We start from the raw sequence: 19,418 nt of genomic DNA, 5'->3' as shown, positions 1-19,418 counted from the left end.
ATACATAATGCCAGCTTTGCACCTATCATATTAAGACACCAGATGAAGATAATTAAGCAGTGCCATCAGCAAAAATCTATTTATCATCAGATGAAAGCGCCTGCATAGTGCTAAATGGAGGTATCTGTGAATCCCATCTTTGAAACATAACATCACATGAACACGTGTTTTGCCAGCTATGGTGAAATGCATAAACGTGTTGGCAATTTGGTGGCGTAGTTCAAATGTGTATAAAAATGAGAAAATGAGTGCGATGGTCAGGATGAAGATGAAAAGGTATTGGTGATGTAGTTGTAAATTCATGTAATGAACTAAATGGGTAAGTAATGTTGTTTTTCATACTTAAATTTACATTTCCCACATCAGTAAGGTAGCATCAAGTAGGGTAGGCATTCACACTGCATGGGTGTGTGTGATATGGTGCTGATGTGTAGATGCTATGGGGGTTACATGTTACATATGAGAAGATGTGATATGAGAGGATGCAGTGATCCTGGTGATGTGGAAAGTGGTGAAAGCATTTGTTACAAGATATAAATATACGATAAGCAAAACTTGTGAGAGTTCTAACTCGGGTGGTCCCCATCTTCATCTCTTGAACTTTCTATATCATCAAGTAGCCTTCTATCCCTTTGTAAACTGCCAGCATCCACTGTCTTTTGCCTAGTGTACTCCAAACATTCATTACCCTTGTACAAAAACAGTACTTCTCTCCATCCCTTTTAACTAGCTTCTTGTGACCACTGGTTACTCTGGTGCTGCATCTCAGGGGGAACTGTTCAATTTCTGTGGCTGATTTAGAAATTCAAAGGCTGCTTTCATGTCACCCATCTTTCTTCTCTTTATGGTGGACAGATGTGCAGCCCTCAACCTTTCACTATAACTCAATTTTTTTATTTCAGGTTCTCTGGAACAGAATTCTAAATCAGATCTTTGTATTTCTCTAGGTGTGGAGACTAGATTGAGTGCCATAATCCAGTTTTGGTCTGATATAGTGTCTGCAAAAACATTGGCTGTCCCCGATATATTTTCAAAGGCATACAGAGCTTAGGTTTATTGTGGGTAAAAGAATTTGATGCTCTCAGGGTGAAATCATCATACATCTGGTCGCTCTTCTAATACATCTGGTCAAAATGGTTGGTTCTTACCTTTCTATGGTAGAAAAAGCTTAAATTCTCACCTGGAAGCAAGAAAATGTGGGTACACAAGGAAAAATGATAAAATTAAACACAAGCATGACATTGCCTTTGAAAATTTATAGGGAATTAGACAGGGTTTCTCAGAGACATTGTAAGTTTTTAATAGCTTTCCAAACATTTCCTTACCAATATAATTCATAAAAGATTTTACGAGGTTGGCACACCAACCAATAAGATCTTAGTGTGCTCACTGTCTTGCTACTACAAGAACTGTACCAGTGTACACTCAAATAAGTATTGTCTCCATGACTAATTTTCTATAAGAACCTAAATAATCAACAGCACTTTGTACACCTTTCTTACTGTTACTCTTCCCACTGAGTATTGTTTGAATGGGCTATTATCAAAAATCTCCAAAAACTTATGACTCTTTCTTATGAGAGTCAGTCCTCCTCCTACTTTGTCCTCTCTTTAGCTCCTTGCTATTATTATCCCTCTGGAGAGAACAGATGAGACTTTTTCTCTTTAGTAAGTTTTTGTCAACAACTCCAATAATATCAAGTGTATTTTCCCTCAACAATCCCTGAATTTCAGCTTTTTACATTCATCATCAAACATTCCCAACCTCACTGATGTATTGGCAGGACTCTTCCATTCTATGTCATGCCTTTGATGTCTCTCTCACTTTTTCTTTTTTACCATACTGTATTCTTCACCTCTCTTCCCATGATCTATCACCTCTGATGATTACCCTTCAGAATTCCAATTTGTTCTAAAGTTCTCAGCATACTTAAGTTACTCAACACAACACAACTCCAAATCAAACTTGACCATTACTAGTTGTCCTCATAGGTCTTGTCCATATCAACCAATTCTCTTTGCTTCTCTTACCAAAGAAACTGTTTCATAAATCTACAGCCTCTAGCAGATTTTCAACCAGCATCCATTCCTTCTCCATCCTTCTTTCCTCTTTGTCTGAAATATGGTCTTATTTCAGTCCAAAACTCAACAACGGTTTATATCTATCCATCTCTTACTTCATTCATGTTCTTACTGCTGGTGCCAAATACCCATCAGCTAATCCTTCAGTGTTGATTTGCCAACATCCATGTTTATACTTTAAGTTAAATATTTTTGCTAAGGGGCAATGTCTTGAATACTCTGCACTTCTTCAAACCTTCCCTCTAAAAGACCATACATTTCCCTGACCGTTTTGTCTCTAAGTCCCTGTCTACCTCTATTTCAATGTCCCAAGGTCTCTGTTTCACTTCACAAGTCCTAACATTCTGTTTCTGTTTAAAAGTCCCAGAATCTGATCCAGTTCCCCTACCTGCCTTCTACTATAAAGCCTCTGTACTCTTTGCTATGGACACTTCCTTTCATCAGCCAATCTAAAGAAAATCTAGAGAAGACCTTACTCACCCTTTTTGTTTTTCAGTCAATGCAACTTCTTTTCTCTGATTACATTCCTTCTGAATCCTCTCTTCTAACCTGATTCTGTTTTGTCTTTTAATTTTGATCTTCCAATTCCCTAATTTTCTCTTCCATCTGATGACTATGTGCTTGATCCTTGATCTAATTCCTCCATTTATTTATTTCCTCTGACTTCTGCACACACACACACACACACACACACAAAACTCCAAGGCTATGTCATTGTGTGTGTGTGTGTATTTCATTATCTCTTTTTTAATTTGATTCTTGATTATATTTTGGCTATGTTCACTATCATTTCACATTTTGATGAACTCTTTCATACTGAAATTACTCTATCAAAGCTATGTTAAAGTCATGCCTCCCTTCCTCTTCTTTTTATAGCCAACTGCCTCTCTTGCTTTAGGTACATAAATTCAAGATGGAAAAATGACCTCATTTACAAACCTCCTCTAATTTAGGCAATTCTATGCCTATGAGTCTCTCTTTTGCACAGTTCCCTTACTTATGGTGCAGTCTCTGCTGTCTGCCTTTCAACCTTCCTTAGCAAATCAATGCATCCTTTCCAGTGAGGTGACCAAACTGTTGTTGCAAACTCCATAGCTTGGGTCTTTTATAAGCTGTAAATACCTTTCCTAAAAATCCCAATGTCCACATACTGAAGGCAACTTTACTGATGACTAATAAATACAGTAGTGTATCACCATCATTATCCTCCTGATGTTATGTTCAATTGGACAGACTTGACAACATGTCAACCCTAAAGTCCCTCTCACATACTCTTACCTGCAATATGTCTCTTGCAAGATAGTAGTCACAGTTTTGTCTCCATTTACCATGTGCCACATTCTTCATCTTTAATTTAGTTGGGGTGAACTTAATTAGCCAAGAATTATAATTATGACTGGAGTCTCACTAGTACTCTTTGGACTCCTAATATCTCACAAAACTTTATCATCAATCACAAATATAAAAAGTTAAGATTCCAGTCCTTCTAAGAAGCTGTTTACATACATAAAGAATAGCAGTCCCCTGAGACAATTTGCCAAAGTGCCTCTAAAAATCATCCTTAGTTCCCTTTCACTTGGGTAATTTTCAATCTGCTAAAGAAGCCCTCATCTGATGCTTCCATTTATTTCTAATTTTCCTCTGTAATCAACAAACACACAAGTGGTGATGAGGTGATGTAAGTGCCTAAAATACATTGCTGATGTAATTCATACAGATCGATGAAGAGTAATGTTCCCAGAATACAACCCAGTGGCACTCTAATGATGACCTCCACCCATTCAACAGTCTTTCAAACTACTCACTTCATCTCTTGTTCACCTCTTCTTTTATCAATTCCCCATCTGCTTCTCTCACTGATGTTCCAGTTTATTCTGTTCATCTCCTTACACTATTCATCTCCTTTGAAAGCATTCTGTTATACTCTCTGAAGTTTGCTAGTACTCTCTCAAACCATCTTTCATTTTTTGTCTTTTTTCTAACCCCTAAACCTTCCTCTTCCTCTTTATCTTGTTTATTTCCCAATGACTCACACTTCCTTGTGGGTACTGCCTATTCTAAAAAGTTCAAATCGCACCTTCCACACACCACAAAAATCACCAGCATAAATAAGCAATGCTTCCCTAAAAACTTTCAGCCCCCCGTGTTTCATTTACTCACACTTCATGCCACTCTTTCTTGGTATTCCTGTACACAACCCTCTCTTCACAGTTCACTTACTTTCACCATCCTCTTAAGCCAGTACAGACTTCATACTCACCTTCACCAAAAAGTGATAGGACATCCACCCAGTTGCCCCTTTAGCATACTCACATCCGAGTTTCCTGCCTTTGTATGCTTATAAATTCGAACATATTCCAGTAATGACCAGTGACCCCAACCCCAATCATCTACATATACTTACATATGACTTTTATCTTATACCAGGTATTCCCAATCACCATTCCCTCTTCAGCACACAATTCAATAAGCTTTTCACAATTTTCACTTACAACAGGTACACCATCTCCTATATTATAACCTTAACTGCCACATCATTCGTTCTAGTATTCAAACCTCCTGCCACAAATACCCAATCCTTTGCATCAAAACCGCTGATGCAATTATGTAACTCCTCCAAGAAGATTCAACTCTTTTTCTCAATACTCTTGCCACTAATTGCATTAAACACTGAATCAGCTACCCCTTGTAATCTATTTTCATTCTCACCCACATCAGACTAACACTTGCTTCTTTGCATTCTTTAAAAGACTTTCACAACTCCTTCAAGTGAAGTGGCACCCCCTTCAGTGCTTATACCTTCACACTAACCTCAGATTTTTATACTTTGGACATCACCCCTTGAGAAGTTTCACCTAGATCCAAAACATGCAAATTCCTCTTAATGAAGATATTGCCTATCTCTCCAGTCTTCCCATCCTGGTTACATTCGCACACTTTCAGACATCACGAACTGAGCCTTCAAGGAGTATCCTCTCTTGGCTCCTTCTTCTGCTCCACCTTTATAAAGTCAAATATAAAGAGGGGAAGGTTTCAAGCATCCTGCTACCACTTCTATTAGCTGCTTCTTACAACATGCAAGAGATATATAGGTAATGCTCTTATTCCTCTCCCACAAGTATGAGGAAAATTTGATTTAAAGCAAAAATTGTATTATATGTTGTCAATTGTTAAGCAAAAGACAGAAGTTTATGTTTGTGGACTGAGTTTTAGTAATCCATGCATTTGTAAGGCAGAGAGAGACAGCGACACTGGGCTATGGTAGGCAATCGTAAAAGTCACTGCAGTGCCAACTAACAGCACCACTATTCCTAACATCAAGGCATTAGTACTTTCCTGACTGGTGCCTGCCTACCACCTACTATCTCTAAAGAAGGCTAAAATTCTTGTTAGTTGATATTCTTTCTTAGGATATATTCCAGAAATGAAAATTGGGAGTAATGATTTTAAATTATTTCTATACCTCTAAATTCATAAAGATATGTTTTACAGATAAGTATAAATCTAAAATCAATGGAAATGTGAATACTTTTCAATTTCTAAAAACCCACCACATATTCAATATCTTAGGTATAACATTCTTCAAAGAACACTAAATACATAACAGTGTACTAGTGTTGTCATTGTTGAGAGAAACATTAATGTAAATATAACAGTTAGCACAGCCACACTGAAGAGGGTGTCATATCTACAACAAGGAGAGAATATTCAAAGTATAAGCAAAACTTGAAGAGACAAGGCAGGTTATAGACAACATCCCTATGTAATTTGGATGCAAGTTAAAAAAAAAAGTGCATGCAATAAAGGAGATGTAAATAGCTATAACTCTGTCCTTTGGTCCCATCTAAAAAGGAATTCCTTCCCCCACACAGCCTGAGGGAAATAGAAACTAGTTGGGACTTCCACAATACTAACATATCAGTGTTATCTGAGAGTACTTATTGGGGAGAAACTGTTACATTAGCTGAATTTTGCATTTTGTTAAGGACTGTCATACCCATAACCTAAAGGGAAGCATGCAAAAGATGGTATCTGCTGCATACATTTGCTGCATGTATATACATTTGCTAGGCACATCTCTATATGTTGGCAATTATATATTCGGTGTAAGGCAAAGTATATGATTATTTTCACTAATTTCTGTGATCCCTCTACCCTTCACTGAAATGCTGAAAGTGAATCCCTTCTGTAGGAAATGACCATCATGAATACCTAATACAGCCCTTCTACAAATTAGTTATTAGAATTGCATGGTAAAGTATTATTACATCAGATTACAAATCTAATCATCTTTACAGAAAACAAAGTACTATTTCATTTTTCTTAGAGAAAATACTGAGGAATCTTGACAACAAGGTAATCATGAATTCATTACTATAGATGCTTTGAAATATTTTAGAGTGATATACATCTCATGCATTGTACTTTTCTTGGAAGAAAAAATATTGCTCGAGACATTTCTATCTTTTAAAAAGTAAAACAAAACTGTCTTAATCATCAGCAACTTTTAAATTAGTAATGTTCTGCGAGCTTATCATCCTTGGCAATTTTTGCTTTGAATCACATTCTCCTCTGTTATCCATGCACAACATGAATTCTTACTCAAATTTTCAATATCTTAAAGCCTAAAAAAATCATACTGTAAGTTTCTTTTTTTATAAAGTACACATATATCATGTCTCATGGAAAATATTTGTTTGCTTTCTTATTAGATCATTAAAAAATTTTGTGCATCAAAAACAAATGCAAAAACAAGAGAAAGTTTGGAAAGCAAAGTGACTGTCATTAGGTCATCACTGTTAATAACTCTTTGCCTTTCCTGTTATTTTGGGGCTCTCCCACCAAAAGGCCATCTCTCCAAGTATGGTATGCGATCCCCATTTGAAAACCACTGGCTTGAGGGTTGGGGCCCCATTGGTACAACTTTTCCTCCTCAAATGGAACAAACAGATGACTATGCACACACAAAGCCAAAATACAAAGAACTGTAACAGGGGGCTCTGTGAATCAACAATAAAGGAGTTAGTAGAAAGGTAATGATAATAAAGCTGCACTATGGTAAAGGTATTGATGGCACACTAACAAGCAGTGCTCTGAAGGCCCAATAGAGAAAGAAATGAATATTGTAAAATAAGAGATGAGAAATTTTGAGGAAAAGCTAATGTCAAAGCTAGTGATAATCCAGAATAAAAATGAAGTTTATCGAAGGCATATCATTACTCAAAGAAGTAATAAGATCAAGGAATTCAGAGGAAAAGATTGTTGCAAAAGATGGATGCATATGTTCTCCAGTGCATCCACAGAGCAGGAACCATGAACCCAACTGAGGAAAATGCACAGAAAAGATATGCAGAAATACAATACAAACTTCTTGATTTGTTTAAAAAAAGAAGTTGGGAGAACGAGCAGAGTCACTGGAGTGGAAGTGACGAAATACTACTATTCGAGAAAAATGACTAAGAAAATACACTGAACAACAAGGCCAGTATCTTTGGTGTGAATCACTCAGGAACGTAAAATGCTAAAGAGACGACCAATTAAAGAAAATATATAAAGAAGAAATTACCCGAGTGAGGAGCAGAATGGGTTGAGAATATAAAAAAAAAGGCATATGTAACATAACTTTTCAATTTCCATGATGGAGCAGGCACTAGCTTAAGCAAGAGATGGGTGAGTAGATTGTATCCTTGAACTGCCATATGGAAATAGGCACAGTACCACACAAGAGGGGGTAAAAGACAGGTATTTCAAGAGGCCTCCTTTAAAGGATAAAAAATGACTTGAGCAGAAATGAATAAAAGACAAAATTCAGAGGTGCTTTTTTTAAACTAGGTTGGAGTTAACAATGGCATCCAACAGGATTCTGCCTTGGAGCTGCGATTATTCTTGATGAATATAAATGAACTAGAAAAGAAATGGAAATATGTCAAAATATGTTTCTTGATTATATTTCAATCATAAGGAAGATAATGAGTGCCCATGACTGTGATAACCAACAGATCTACAGGTTCGAACATTGGACCAGTTCAAGGCTGATGGAATTAACCCAACAAAATACAGCAATGATAAGACACGATGAAAGGAGTAGTAGCAGACTCTACTATCCTGAAGGACATATATCACTTAGATTTATATGTCGAAGGGACTTGGGATTCACGAGTATCCTGCCTTTTGCCAAATAACCATAATGAGAATTTTGCAAGAGATGAATATGCTCTTGATTACCATGAAAATGCATTTAGGTATAGTACATGGATAAGGAAATGTTCAGAGAATTATTTACAAGATAAACTAGATCCAAATAAGCCTTCATGATACCTATTTGGTCACTCCACCTAAAGAAACATAAATCTGATGGAGAAGGTCCAACAGAGGGCAACAAAACTCATACCTGAAAGAAGTGGGCTGAGTTACAGGGAGTGGATAGCAGCCATGAATTTGCCCACACTGGAAGAAAGAAGAAAAAGGGTAGACAGGATTACAACTTTTAAGTTTCTGTATCAATTTGACAATACTGATACTGAGCAGTTCTTTAAAGATCAATGAGAAGACACCAAGAAACTACTTAAATGAAAGTAAAAGATGTTAAAAGCTTGAAGATCAATAATGCAGTAGATGGACAGAATAAGCAAAAAGAAAGTGTGAAAGCAAACAAAACAATTTTTTTTTATCAGACTGAATGATGTAAAGAAAGTTTAACCCTTTCAATGCTGTTCCTGTATTTTCATGTTTTACTGGGATAGGATGAAGCCAGTACATATATGTTCATGTACTTTCCAGCCATATTTGACTGGAAAATGCTTTCTAACTGCCTAAACAGGTGCTATGTGTCACCTCCAACTCTAAATTATGTTTCTGGGTCTAAATGTCAGCAACCCACATGTATGTAAAGCATAAAGAAATGAGAACAACCTAGGCAAGGGAGAGAATCTTGACAGCCACTATGGTGCTGGTTTGCTGTGCTGCTGTCCTAACCCTCCTAATTACCAGGCAGCAATACTTCCCTGGTTAGGGGATGCTTACCACTAACTATATCTATGTGTGTGTGTAATTTCTGATTTACACAGCATGGGGAAGGAGCTTTACAATCATGAGGCCCCAACTCTTAAACTTTCTTTACTATCATGCAATATTTTAAAGTTCTATATGTCTGCATTCACAGTTTCATAGCTTACTCTTTCATGAAAATTCTGATACAAAAGAAGTGTTTCTTAATATCTTTTTAACAAGATCCTTGCTTAATTTTTTGTAGCAATTTCTGGTTGCTCTTTCTTGCATCTTTCAAAAAAGTGCCTATCAATATGACTGTCAAACCAATTTAGAAACCTGAAGGCTGCCATAGTCTCACCTTTTTCTTCTCTCTTTCTTCCATGGTAGGCATATTTATTATCTCTAACCTCTCCTGTCATCTTTGGTACCCTTCTCTGGACCTTCTCTACTAGATTTTTATGTTTCTTGACATGTGGTGACCAAGCTTTGTATGATTATTAAAATTCATATTCAAATTCAGACTCAATATATGTTGTGAATAGCTTAACATTTCCTCATCCACAGACATAACTGCATTTCTAATAGGACCATAACATTACTTACCCCTATAAGAATTCTCCTACTGTGGAGTTCTAACAACAGGTTGGTTAATATATTGATGTCCAAGCCCCTTCACATGTAGATTCAAATAGTTTCTCTCCAATCAGATTTGTATCATATCAAGCCCTTCTATCACTGTGTTCCATTTTCATTACTTTGCATTTGCTTGGGGTATGATTGTTCATGTCCCTTTGTAAGATGACACAGTCCCAGTCATTTCTTAATTTTCTTGCAGCTCTGATATCATCCACAAACATACTGAAGCATGAATCCAGTCCTTCTGGTATGGTTATTAACACATGTTAATAATAATAATAATATCTCAAATACTGTCCCTTTTGGTAAACTAATAGTTATTCCAACCCACTTAGTGAAAGCTCCTCTGATAAGTGACCTCAGTTTGCTTCTATGAAAATAATCAATAGCCCACTGAAGAAGTCTCTGCTCTGCGCCTACCTGAGAGTACAGCTTCTTTACCAAGCTAATATGCTGCGCAGTCTCGAACAAAAAGTCTATTTATCCATTTCTCTGTCTTAAAAAGAGCTCTTTCCATCACTGAAGTCTATATGCTTTATCATATAAGACATCTTGTCACCGAAGCCATGTTGCCACTCAAAGTTTCTCCTTTGCAAGTAACTACAGTTTTGTTTTCTGTTATCTTTTAAAACATTTAAGAAACCACACTCATCACAGACACTAATCTGTAATTAAACACAAAATCCCAATCTCCTTTCTTAAAAACTTGTGCAAAATCAATTCACTTCCAACCCCTTGCAATGAAAGTATCTTCTTAAGATTCTTTTCGATACATTTCAAGAGGCCCATCAATTGTTTCTACACATTCCTTGAGCTTCCCTAGTGAAACTTCATGGTATCCATGTGGTTTATATGGATCAAGGTCCATTAACAGCCTACTACCTTCTCAAACAAGTTTTAATACTTTCCAAGTCCTTCTTGCCATTCTATCTCATTTAGTGTTGGGGTTATGGTATACTGCAATGAAAATGCAACTTGGAACTTATAATTCAGTTTCTGTAAGTTCTTTCATTTTCTTCAACATGCCTTCCCTATGTGTCCATTAGCTAAATTTGCTGCTCTTTAACAAAACATTCACACATAATAAATCTATGGAATAGCATTCTATATTCACTTGGCTTGTCCACAAGGTTTATCTGTAAGCTTTTCTTCTCCTCTCTTAAATTGATGTATTCATTCCTAACTTATTCATCTATACTATAAAATAGCATGCCACTCTTCTGTCTGTATGTATGCTCAGGAAGTTGCCACATGCATGAGGACTATCCCAAATAAAAAGCTGTCAATAATTCATCAATTTCTTTAGCAGGATTGAAATTGATAGCTCCTCAGGTGATATATTTTCAGAAAATGTTACACTATATAACTTACTGTAACAAGCCACTTCTATCTATCGTCTCTCTGTAGACATCAAGGAAGTTGCAGGATGCACATTGACAGCACACATAAATCTAAGAGGATGTATAATAGAAGAGAATTTTCAAATTATGGTGTCCCACAGGAGTAAAACACCCTCCCTATACAGTGCAAAGAGGTTATTACACACACAGCTGCAATTTATCTAATTCCTTGGCAGGATTGGAAATACCATCTGATGGGTGCTATATTTTTGGGAAAATCTGTTGGTGTTGAGCGGGAAGGTTGTGCTGGCAATATAGGAGGTATGACGAGGAAAAATGGCTGGTGTGAGTGATTATATCAGTAAACAATGCCGTTCTGACATTCCTCCAAGAAAATATAACAAGGGTTTATTGTTGGTGGAATGTCTACTCAGTATAAGCATGAATCCAGAGATCAATGGCCAGCTGGTCAGTGGCACCCTGGCCCTCTACAGGGAAAGCAGTCTCAGAGCCAGGAGGGCCTGAATCTGCTAGTATCTTTCAAATGTTGGCTGGTTGTGCCACCTGTATCTTATTCACAATACATCCATATATTCTTTAGCTTTTTGCCATCTTTTATTCAACCATATCTTTCTCTTTTCTTGTCTTCTCTTTCTACTTACATCCAACAGAACCCATGCACTACCTCCCTCTTCATAGATTTCACAAAGTCTTCCATAACAATATATTCTGGCCATTTCCATTGCATTAGTTTGTCTCTACATGTATCACCACAACTGTATCTTTCATCTGTGTCTCATTTCCTTTCTGATCTTTTTTTCATTTTCTCACTAACCACAAATTCAAATGCACATGACATTTTTTTTCCTAAATGGGGTACAAATTTCCATAATTTCTATTTCCATGGCATGAATGAAGTATCAGCCCTTCTAGCTCTACTATACTCAGAGAGATTCTGAAGATTAATTATACATTAAACAGTCCAAGAAATTACATTTCCATGGCTTTATCTCCATATGAATCTAAATATTCTCAATTCAATTCTTTATTGCTAAAATACTATATCATCAGTACTTTACCATCTCTGTAAATTCTCTCTGTCTCCTGCAACATCCTGATTGTGCCTTCATTCTTTTCATCAAATAATTGTTCTGGTTCATTAACAATGAAAAACAATACGAACTTCCATGCTCATCCCTATGTGGAAAAAACTATGAAACAGATTTGCAAGCTAAAGTACTAGAAATACATACTGATAGCATAAAAATACATGTCATCATGTACCTACCTTTGTTTTGGTTTATCAGCGTGGGAGTAAGATACCCAACAACAGGGCAAATCCTGCATATGTTATTCTTCCACTTTTATGCCTCTGGTTCTTCCTGTGATCTCTATCTTCACTTTCATGTTTGCATCTTGAATACTATGGACCTTACAAAGCCTGACAAAAAACAATTCTTATTCCATTGATAATTTTGCCTCTAACAGCTTTCTAAAGTTGCACTTAGTGAATTTCCAGGTATCTCTATCACTTTTCTTCTCATCTTTGTTTTTCAGCACCAGTTAATTCCATTTGTCTCACTTTTGCTGCCCCTGAATTATTCCCTGATGTCTGTCCTCTAATTCTTCTGACAGTATTTGTTCTAATTGCTTCTATGGGTACTTTTTTGAATGAACTCTTTTTGGGGGTCTTCTAAAAGAAAAAGTTTTGAGTTTTCTCTTAGACCATTATCAGCACTACTTGTTATCACTTTTCTCTGGCGATGATCTTAATTCCTTCAAGCAGTTAAATCAGTAATCATATTGCAGTATTTCATTTTAGTCTTCAGTTTCCTAATTCCGTCATCCATCAGTTGTAACTTTTGATCCTATTTGTTGTGTACTGTCAGTAGCATCTCAACTCCTGTATCATCCCTCAATTCTTCTCTCATCCTTTTTCCTCCGACATGAAAACCTTCAAAATCTCCATCCAGTTTCCTTCAAGCTAATATAGTGACAATTTTATGCATTTCTCTTTTTACAATAGTCGTGTTTAGGCCTTAAGGAACAATATATATTTTCCTAATTCAAGTTTCAGTATAAATCAATCGGAAACTTCACACAAAACTTCATGGAAACTTTCCATTTATACCTGTTTTATGTCATCACATTACATGAATTTTCCACAGGTAGTCACACTGACTTGCTCTTCACTTATCTTGTTCCATGAGTCCACCTCTCTGCTGCTAAAGAAAAGATTTGTCACATCCCTCCATACACTTCCCTTGCTCAACTTTCAGTTGTGTTCTTTTATTCTTTTTTAAATCTTGATATGAAAAAGCTGTATTATGTTAACACTGTCATGGCCTTGTAGAAATCTGTCATTAACATATTTATCCCAGCTCTTCCCTCTTCAGCATGTGTATACTGATGGCTTTCCTTATTTTGTCTTAGCTCATTCCAGTCAACTGATATCAGTTTTGTTGCATTCCTTTGGGATCCTTCCAGGGATTCTGCATGGTTCTTAAAATCGAAAGGCTAAAATGATGCTATAAACTCTAGCTTATGGTGAACATGCATCATGTATGTTTTTAAACAACTTACAGTCCATGAGCTTGAAGGCAATTTTGACATATGTGTATAGGTGTGTTTGGAGATGCATTCAAGCAGTATAACACAATAAACATAAATTCTAGGCTTCTGTTTTGTTGTAAAATCATTGCTTTACAAGAAACTTTTATTTCCTGAAGGCTAGTGATGATATGGCATGTTCAAACATTCGAGTTAAGGCAGTGACATATCCACGAATCAGTTAATGGTAGATATGACACAGATATGATAGCAGATGCACCATTGACAGCAAATCTGCAGCAGATTAAATCAGATATGAATGTCATTCAGGTGACTTCATTATATTAACTCTACTGAAGGCCACCCATTCCATATAAAAAAAAAAGACAGTGTATTGTTAGACCTAAGTTCAAATGCAAATGCATAAGCAGGGAGGTTATCCTAAAATGCATTTACATAACAGATGAATATACAAAACATTATCAACATTAGTATTATCGTGTGCGTGTGCGTGTGTGTGTGTGTCAACCTATCTATGCAATTACCAATTAGATGTGATACATTTATATAAATATTCATAATTACCCATGGACCTATATTTTCTATGAAAGAGTCTTGATGTTACCCAGTATCTCTTTCCAGAGGCTCCTGCAGCCCAAGGCTGCACTACTTACAGTAGCAGGGAAATATAGAGGACTGGGCCTCTGAGGGAACATCCTCACCTGGCCCCCTTCTCTGTTCCTTCTTTTGGAGAATCAAAAAAAAAAAAACAAGAGGGGAGGATTTCCAGCCCCCCGCTCCCTCCCCTTTTAGTCGCCTTCTACAACACGTAAAGAATACGTGTGAAGTATTCTTTCTCCCCTATCCCCAGGGATATATATATATTTTTTTCATGTCTGTTTTCGTGGTGCTACCTTGCTGAATCACAGGGTAGCGATGCTGTTTCCTGTGGGGTATAGTAGTGCCAGGAATGGATAGGGGGGCTGGGAAGCCTCCCCTTCTGTTTAACTTTTCCAAAAGAAGGGACAGAAAAAGGGGCTAAGCGAGGATTTTTCCCTCTATGGCTCTGTCCTCTATTCTTGAGGGTGTCTTCCTGATGCAGGAAATGGCGATCAAGTATGAGAAAAGGTGTGTGTGTGTGTGTGTGTGTGTGCATAATATCTTTATCAGACTAATGAAATGGGAAGATCTTATTTTAAAACAAAGGTAATAAAACTTGTCTAAGTGAATGGGTAGCCTTAACCCCGTGTGGCCTTCGTGAGTGCTGACAGCTGGGGATACAGCACGGGGTATATAGGGAATGGGTATATGTGCGGCCAGGAGTGGCCGGGGGGTGGCCAAGGGTGGGCCAAGACTCACCAAGGTGCCAGGAGTGCTGCCCAGGAGGTAGGGGCTCGACAGCTGTAAAATTATGCCAAAATTTAGGATATTCAAACGTCATCACACCAGCAAGAGCAAAACGATTCAGTCCTCCAGCTTTGGTCATGAGATTCTAAAATGCCATTATGCAGAGTCTGACTAATTATGATACATATCATTATAATAATGATACCCATAAGACTAAAGATGGAGGGCTGTAACCACGTTTTCAAGACAGTACTGTTTGATCATACTCTGACATTTCATGGAATTATAGCATATAACATTCCTAATGAAAATAGCAAATAACAACTGGTGCAACGTCTAAGATGAACCACACACTTTTCAATAATTTCTCTCTAACATGCAATAATTTTTTTCCAATAAAAAGCTGAGACTCTAAGTAAATACCAGATATTACAAGGTCATATAGTGTAAGCAAGTGATAAATAATAACTGTGTACGGTACTTCCTTGACGAGTAAGTTTAAAATTCCACATAAGAAAATCATGCAACTTTGTAAACAATAACAAATATTGTCACTGAGCATCTTGGGCCATGCAGTATTAAGCACTGAGATGAGAATCCTAGGATAAACAAAACTATAGAACAAGAGTAGACTCTTAGCAAGCTGTATGAAAATTATAAAAGTGATCAGTCTTAATGATGGGATTCTATTCTCAAAGTACAATCAGACCTTGCTAATCAGAAACTAAATATGTCTGCTCTGAGCTGATGCACCTCCCAGTTAACAGATGGGCAAAGTTTTAAATAATCTTCAATGTTGTTTGTGTTTGCATGTAAAAAATATATATATATATATATATATATATATATATATATATATATATATATATATATATATATATATATATATTTTTTTTTGCTTTGTCGCTGTCTCCCGCGTTTGCGAGGTAGCGCAAGGAAACAGACGAAAGAAATGGCCCAACCCACCCCCATACACATGTATATACATACGTCCACACACGCAAATATACATACCTACACAGCTTTCCATGGTTTACCCCAGAAGCTTCACATGCCCTGATTCAATCCACTGACAGCACGTCAACCCCGGTATACCACATCGATCCAATTCACTCTATTCCTTGCCCTCCTTTCACCCTCCTGCATGTTCAGGCCCCGATCATACAAAATCTTACAAAATCTCCAATTTGGTCTCCCACTTCTCCTCGTTCCCTCCACCTCCGACACATATATCCTCTTGGTCAATCTTTCCTCACTCATTCTCTCCATGTGCCCAAACCATTTCAAAACACCCTCTTCTGCTCTCTCAACCACGCTCTTTTTATTTCCACACATCTCTCTTACCCTTACATTATCTACTTGATCAAACCACCTCACACCACACATTGTCCTCAAACACCTCATTTCCAGCACATCCATCCTCCTGCGCACAACTCTATCCATAGCCCACGCCTCGCAACCATAAAACATTGTTGGAACCACTATTCCTTCAAACATACCCATTTTTGCTTTCCGAGATAATGTTCTCGACTTCCAAACATTTTTCAACACTGCCAGAACTTTTGCCCCTCCCCCACCCTGTGACACTTCTGCTTCCATGGTTCCATCTGCTGCCAAATCCACTCCTAGATATCTAAAACACTTCACTTCCTCCAGTTTTTCTCCATTCAAACTTACCTCCCAATTAACTTGTCCCTCAAACCTACTGTACCAAATAACCTTGCTCTTATTCACATTTACTCTCAGCTTTTGTCTTTCACACACTTTACCAATATATATCATTTTTACTTTATATTTATTTTACTTTGTTGCTGTCTCCTACGTTAGCAAGGTAGCACAAGGAAACAGACGAAAGAATGGCCCTAACCACCCACATGCACATGTATATAAATACACGTCCATACACGCAAATATGCATACCTATACATCTCAACATATACATATATATACACACACACAGACATATACATATATACAAAATACATAATTCATACTTGCTGCCCTTATTCATTCCAGTATCCACCCTGCGACACATGAAATGACAACCCCCTCCCCCCGCATGAGCGAGAGGTAGCGCTAGGAAAAGACAACAAAGGCCACATTCGCTCACACTCAGTCTCTAGCTGTCATGTATAATGCACCGAAACCACAGCTCCCTTTCCACATCCAGGCCCCACAAAACTTTCCATGGTTTACCCCAAATGCTTCACATGCCCTGGTTCAATCCATTGACAGCAAGCACGTCGACCCCAGTATACCACATCGTTCCATTTCACTCTATTCCTTGCATGCCTTTCACCCTCCTTCATGTTCAGGCCCCGATCACTCAGAATCTTTTTCACTCCATCTTTCCACCTCCAATTTGGTCTCCCACTTCTTCTCGTTCCCTCTACCTCTGACATATATATCCTCTTTGTCAATCATTCCTCACTCACTCTCTCCATGTGACCAAACCATTTCAAATTACCCTCTTCTGCTCTCTCAACCACACTCTTTTTATTACCACACATCTCTCTTACCCTTTCATTACTTACTCGATCAAACCACCTCACACCACATATTGTCCTCAAACATCTCATTTCCATCACATATAATCTACTTCTTTATTTTTTCATTCATATTTGTTTTTTTTAGTGTTTGCAAGGTAGCACCAAGAACAGGCAAAGAAAAGGCCCCATACATTTATCTAGCAGTCATATGTAATGAAATGAAACCACAGCTCCCTTTCCAAAACCAAGACCCATGAAACTTTTGCTTAATTTCCCCTGTCCATTTACAGCATATCACCTCCTGTGTACCAATCCACTTTGTCCTATTCACACCTTTCATCCTCCTGCATGTTCAGGCCCTAAGCACTCAAAATCTTATTCACTCCATCCTTTCACCTCCAATTCAGTCTTCCTCTTCTTAACACATAAATCCTCTTTGTCAGCGTCTTCCCGCTCATTCTCTCGATGTGTCCAACTCATTTCAGCACATGCTGTTCAACCCTCGCAACTATACTCTTCTTATTACCACACCTCTCTCTTACCCTATTTTTTCTTACATGATCAACCCTTCTCACACTACATATCTTCAAACATTTCATTTACATCACATTTATCCTCTTCTGTAACTTTTCATCGATAGCCTATGATTCATGTCCATGCATCATTGTCAGGACCACTATACCTTTAGAAATAACCATTTTTGCCCCCCCATGTAGCAACCTCTTCCTCCAAAAATTCCTCAAAGCTCCATGTACACTTGCCCCCTCACCCACCCTATGACTCACTTCAGCTTATTTGCTGCTAAGTCCACTCCCAGGTATCTGAAACACTTCCTTTCCTTCAAAGCTTTCTCAAGTCAAACTCACAACCCTACTAACATGTCACTCTACACAGCTAAACCTAACCACCTCACTTTTACTCACATTTTCTCAGAACTTTCTCCTTCAACACACTCTCCCAGATTCAGACACCAACTTCAGCAGTTTCTAACTCAAATCTGCCACCAGCAAGCAACTGACTGCATACTGCCCCTCACTCATCATCCCATCCACAAACAGATTGAATGCTATATTGGGTAGATTTACAACCATGGGGCCCCATTTCTAAGTCTTTCTTTAGTATCAAACAGTATTTCAAACTTATATTGTCTGCAACTACTATCTCCTTGTTTAACCTGTTCCACAAACAGGTTGAACCTCAAGTTGGCAACCTTGGTACCTGAGTGATGCCTGACGATACAGAGTAATGCCTGATGATACAAAGAATCTTCCAGTCATAGGTGAACAAATATAAGCTATATGGAAAATTTATCTTCTGTATCCTATTCTTATCATAGGATCCTGATGTTGGATGACCAGATTTTGATGGATGATCACAGTTACAAAATTTGGACAAATCCTGATGGATACCACTGCAGTTATAAGTGTATACACTGAAGTTGGATAATGAGATTTTTTTTATGGGTGAATGGACCATCCAGCTGCATTTCTCAAAAATTTATGCTGTTCCTAAATAGGAAGGTCAGTCCCCTTCCTCCTTTGTCCTTTCTTTCTTTTCTTGCTATCATATATTCCTTGGGAAAGATTTTACCTCTTCAGTAAGTTCCATCTCTGCAACTTTTACATTATCTGGTTTAGTTTTCAAAGTTTGCTCTTAAAATGTAAATAATTTTTCAATAAAGAAGGTCTTCAAATTTTCTGTTTTCATTATAAAATGAAAGAAATACAGGTGTCAGCAAGCAAAGGATATGTAAAAAAAAGTGGGCTAACATAGCTTAAATGGCTATGGAATAGCATTGAAGTGGATGCATATATCTTTTGGAGGAGTGATAATGTAAGGGTAAAGGAGTGTGCATCAACCAGTGTAACAGTCTGAGTCACCATTCACGATGTCCACGTATGGGAAAAGACCAAGGCATCCTGTATGACTTTTGCATCATCAAACATATTCAGGTAGGAGTCCATACCTTCAGGCAAATCATTTAC

The 19,418-nt window shown here is 37.5% G+C and overlaps 1 protein-coding gene across 7 annotated transcripts in view; it reads right to left on the bottom strand.

Moving 5' to 3' along the window:
• LOC139746496 (nucleolysin TIAR-like) overlaps positions 1 to 19,418 on the bottom strand; it is a 1,460,715-nt gene that overhangs the window by 29,691 nt on the left and 1,411,606 nt on the right. For 5 of the 7 annotated variants that reach the window (XM_071657791.1, XM_071657786.1, XM_071657787.1 and 2 more), the window contains one exon: positions 8,473 to 8,528. The exons of 1 other annotated variant lie outside the window; for it this stretch is intronic. In XM_071657791.1, the coding sequence (XP_071513892.1) occupies positions 8,473 to 8,528 (56 nt within the window). Of the gene's footprint in view, positions 1 to 8,472; positions 8,529 to 14,956; positions 14,999 to 19,418 lie in introns of all 7 variants that reach the window. One more of the 7 variants, XM_071657790.1, reaches the window with a different exon arrangement.

The sequence above is a fragment of the Panulirus ornatus genome, chromosome 65, assembly GCF_036320965.1.
Source record: "Panulirus ornatus isolate Po-2019 chromosome 65, ASM3632096v1, whole genome shotgun sequence".
Classification (NCBI taxonomy): domain Eukaryota; kingdom Metazoa; phylum Arthropoda; class Malacostraca; order Decapoda; family Palinuridae; genus Panulirus; species Panulirus ornatus.
This window is presented reverse-complemented; position numbering and strand designations above follow the sequence as displayed.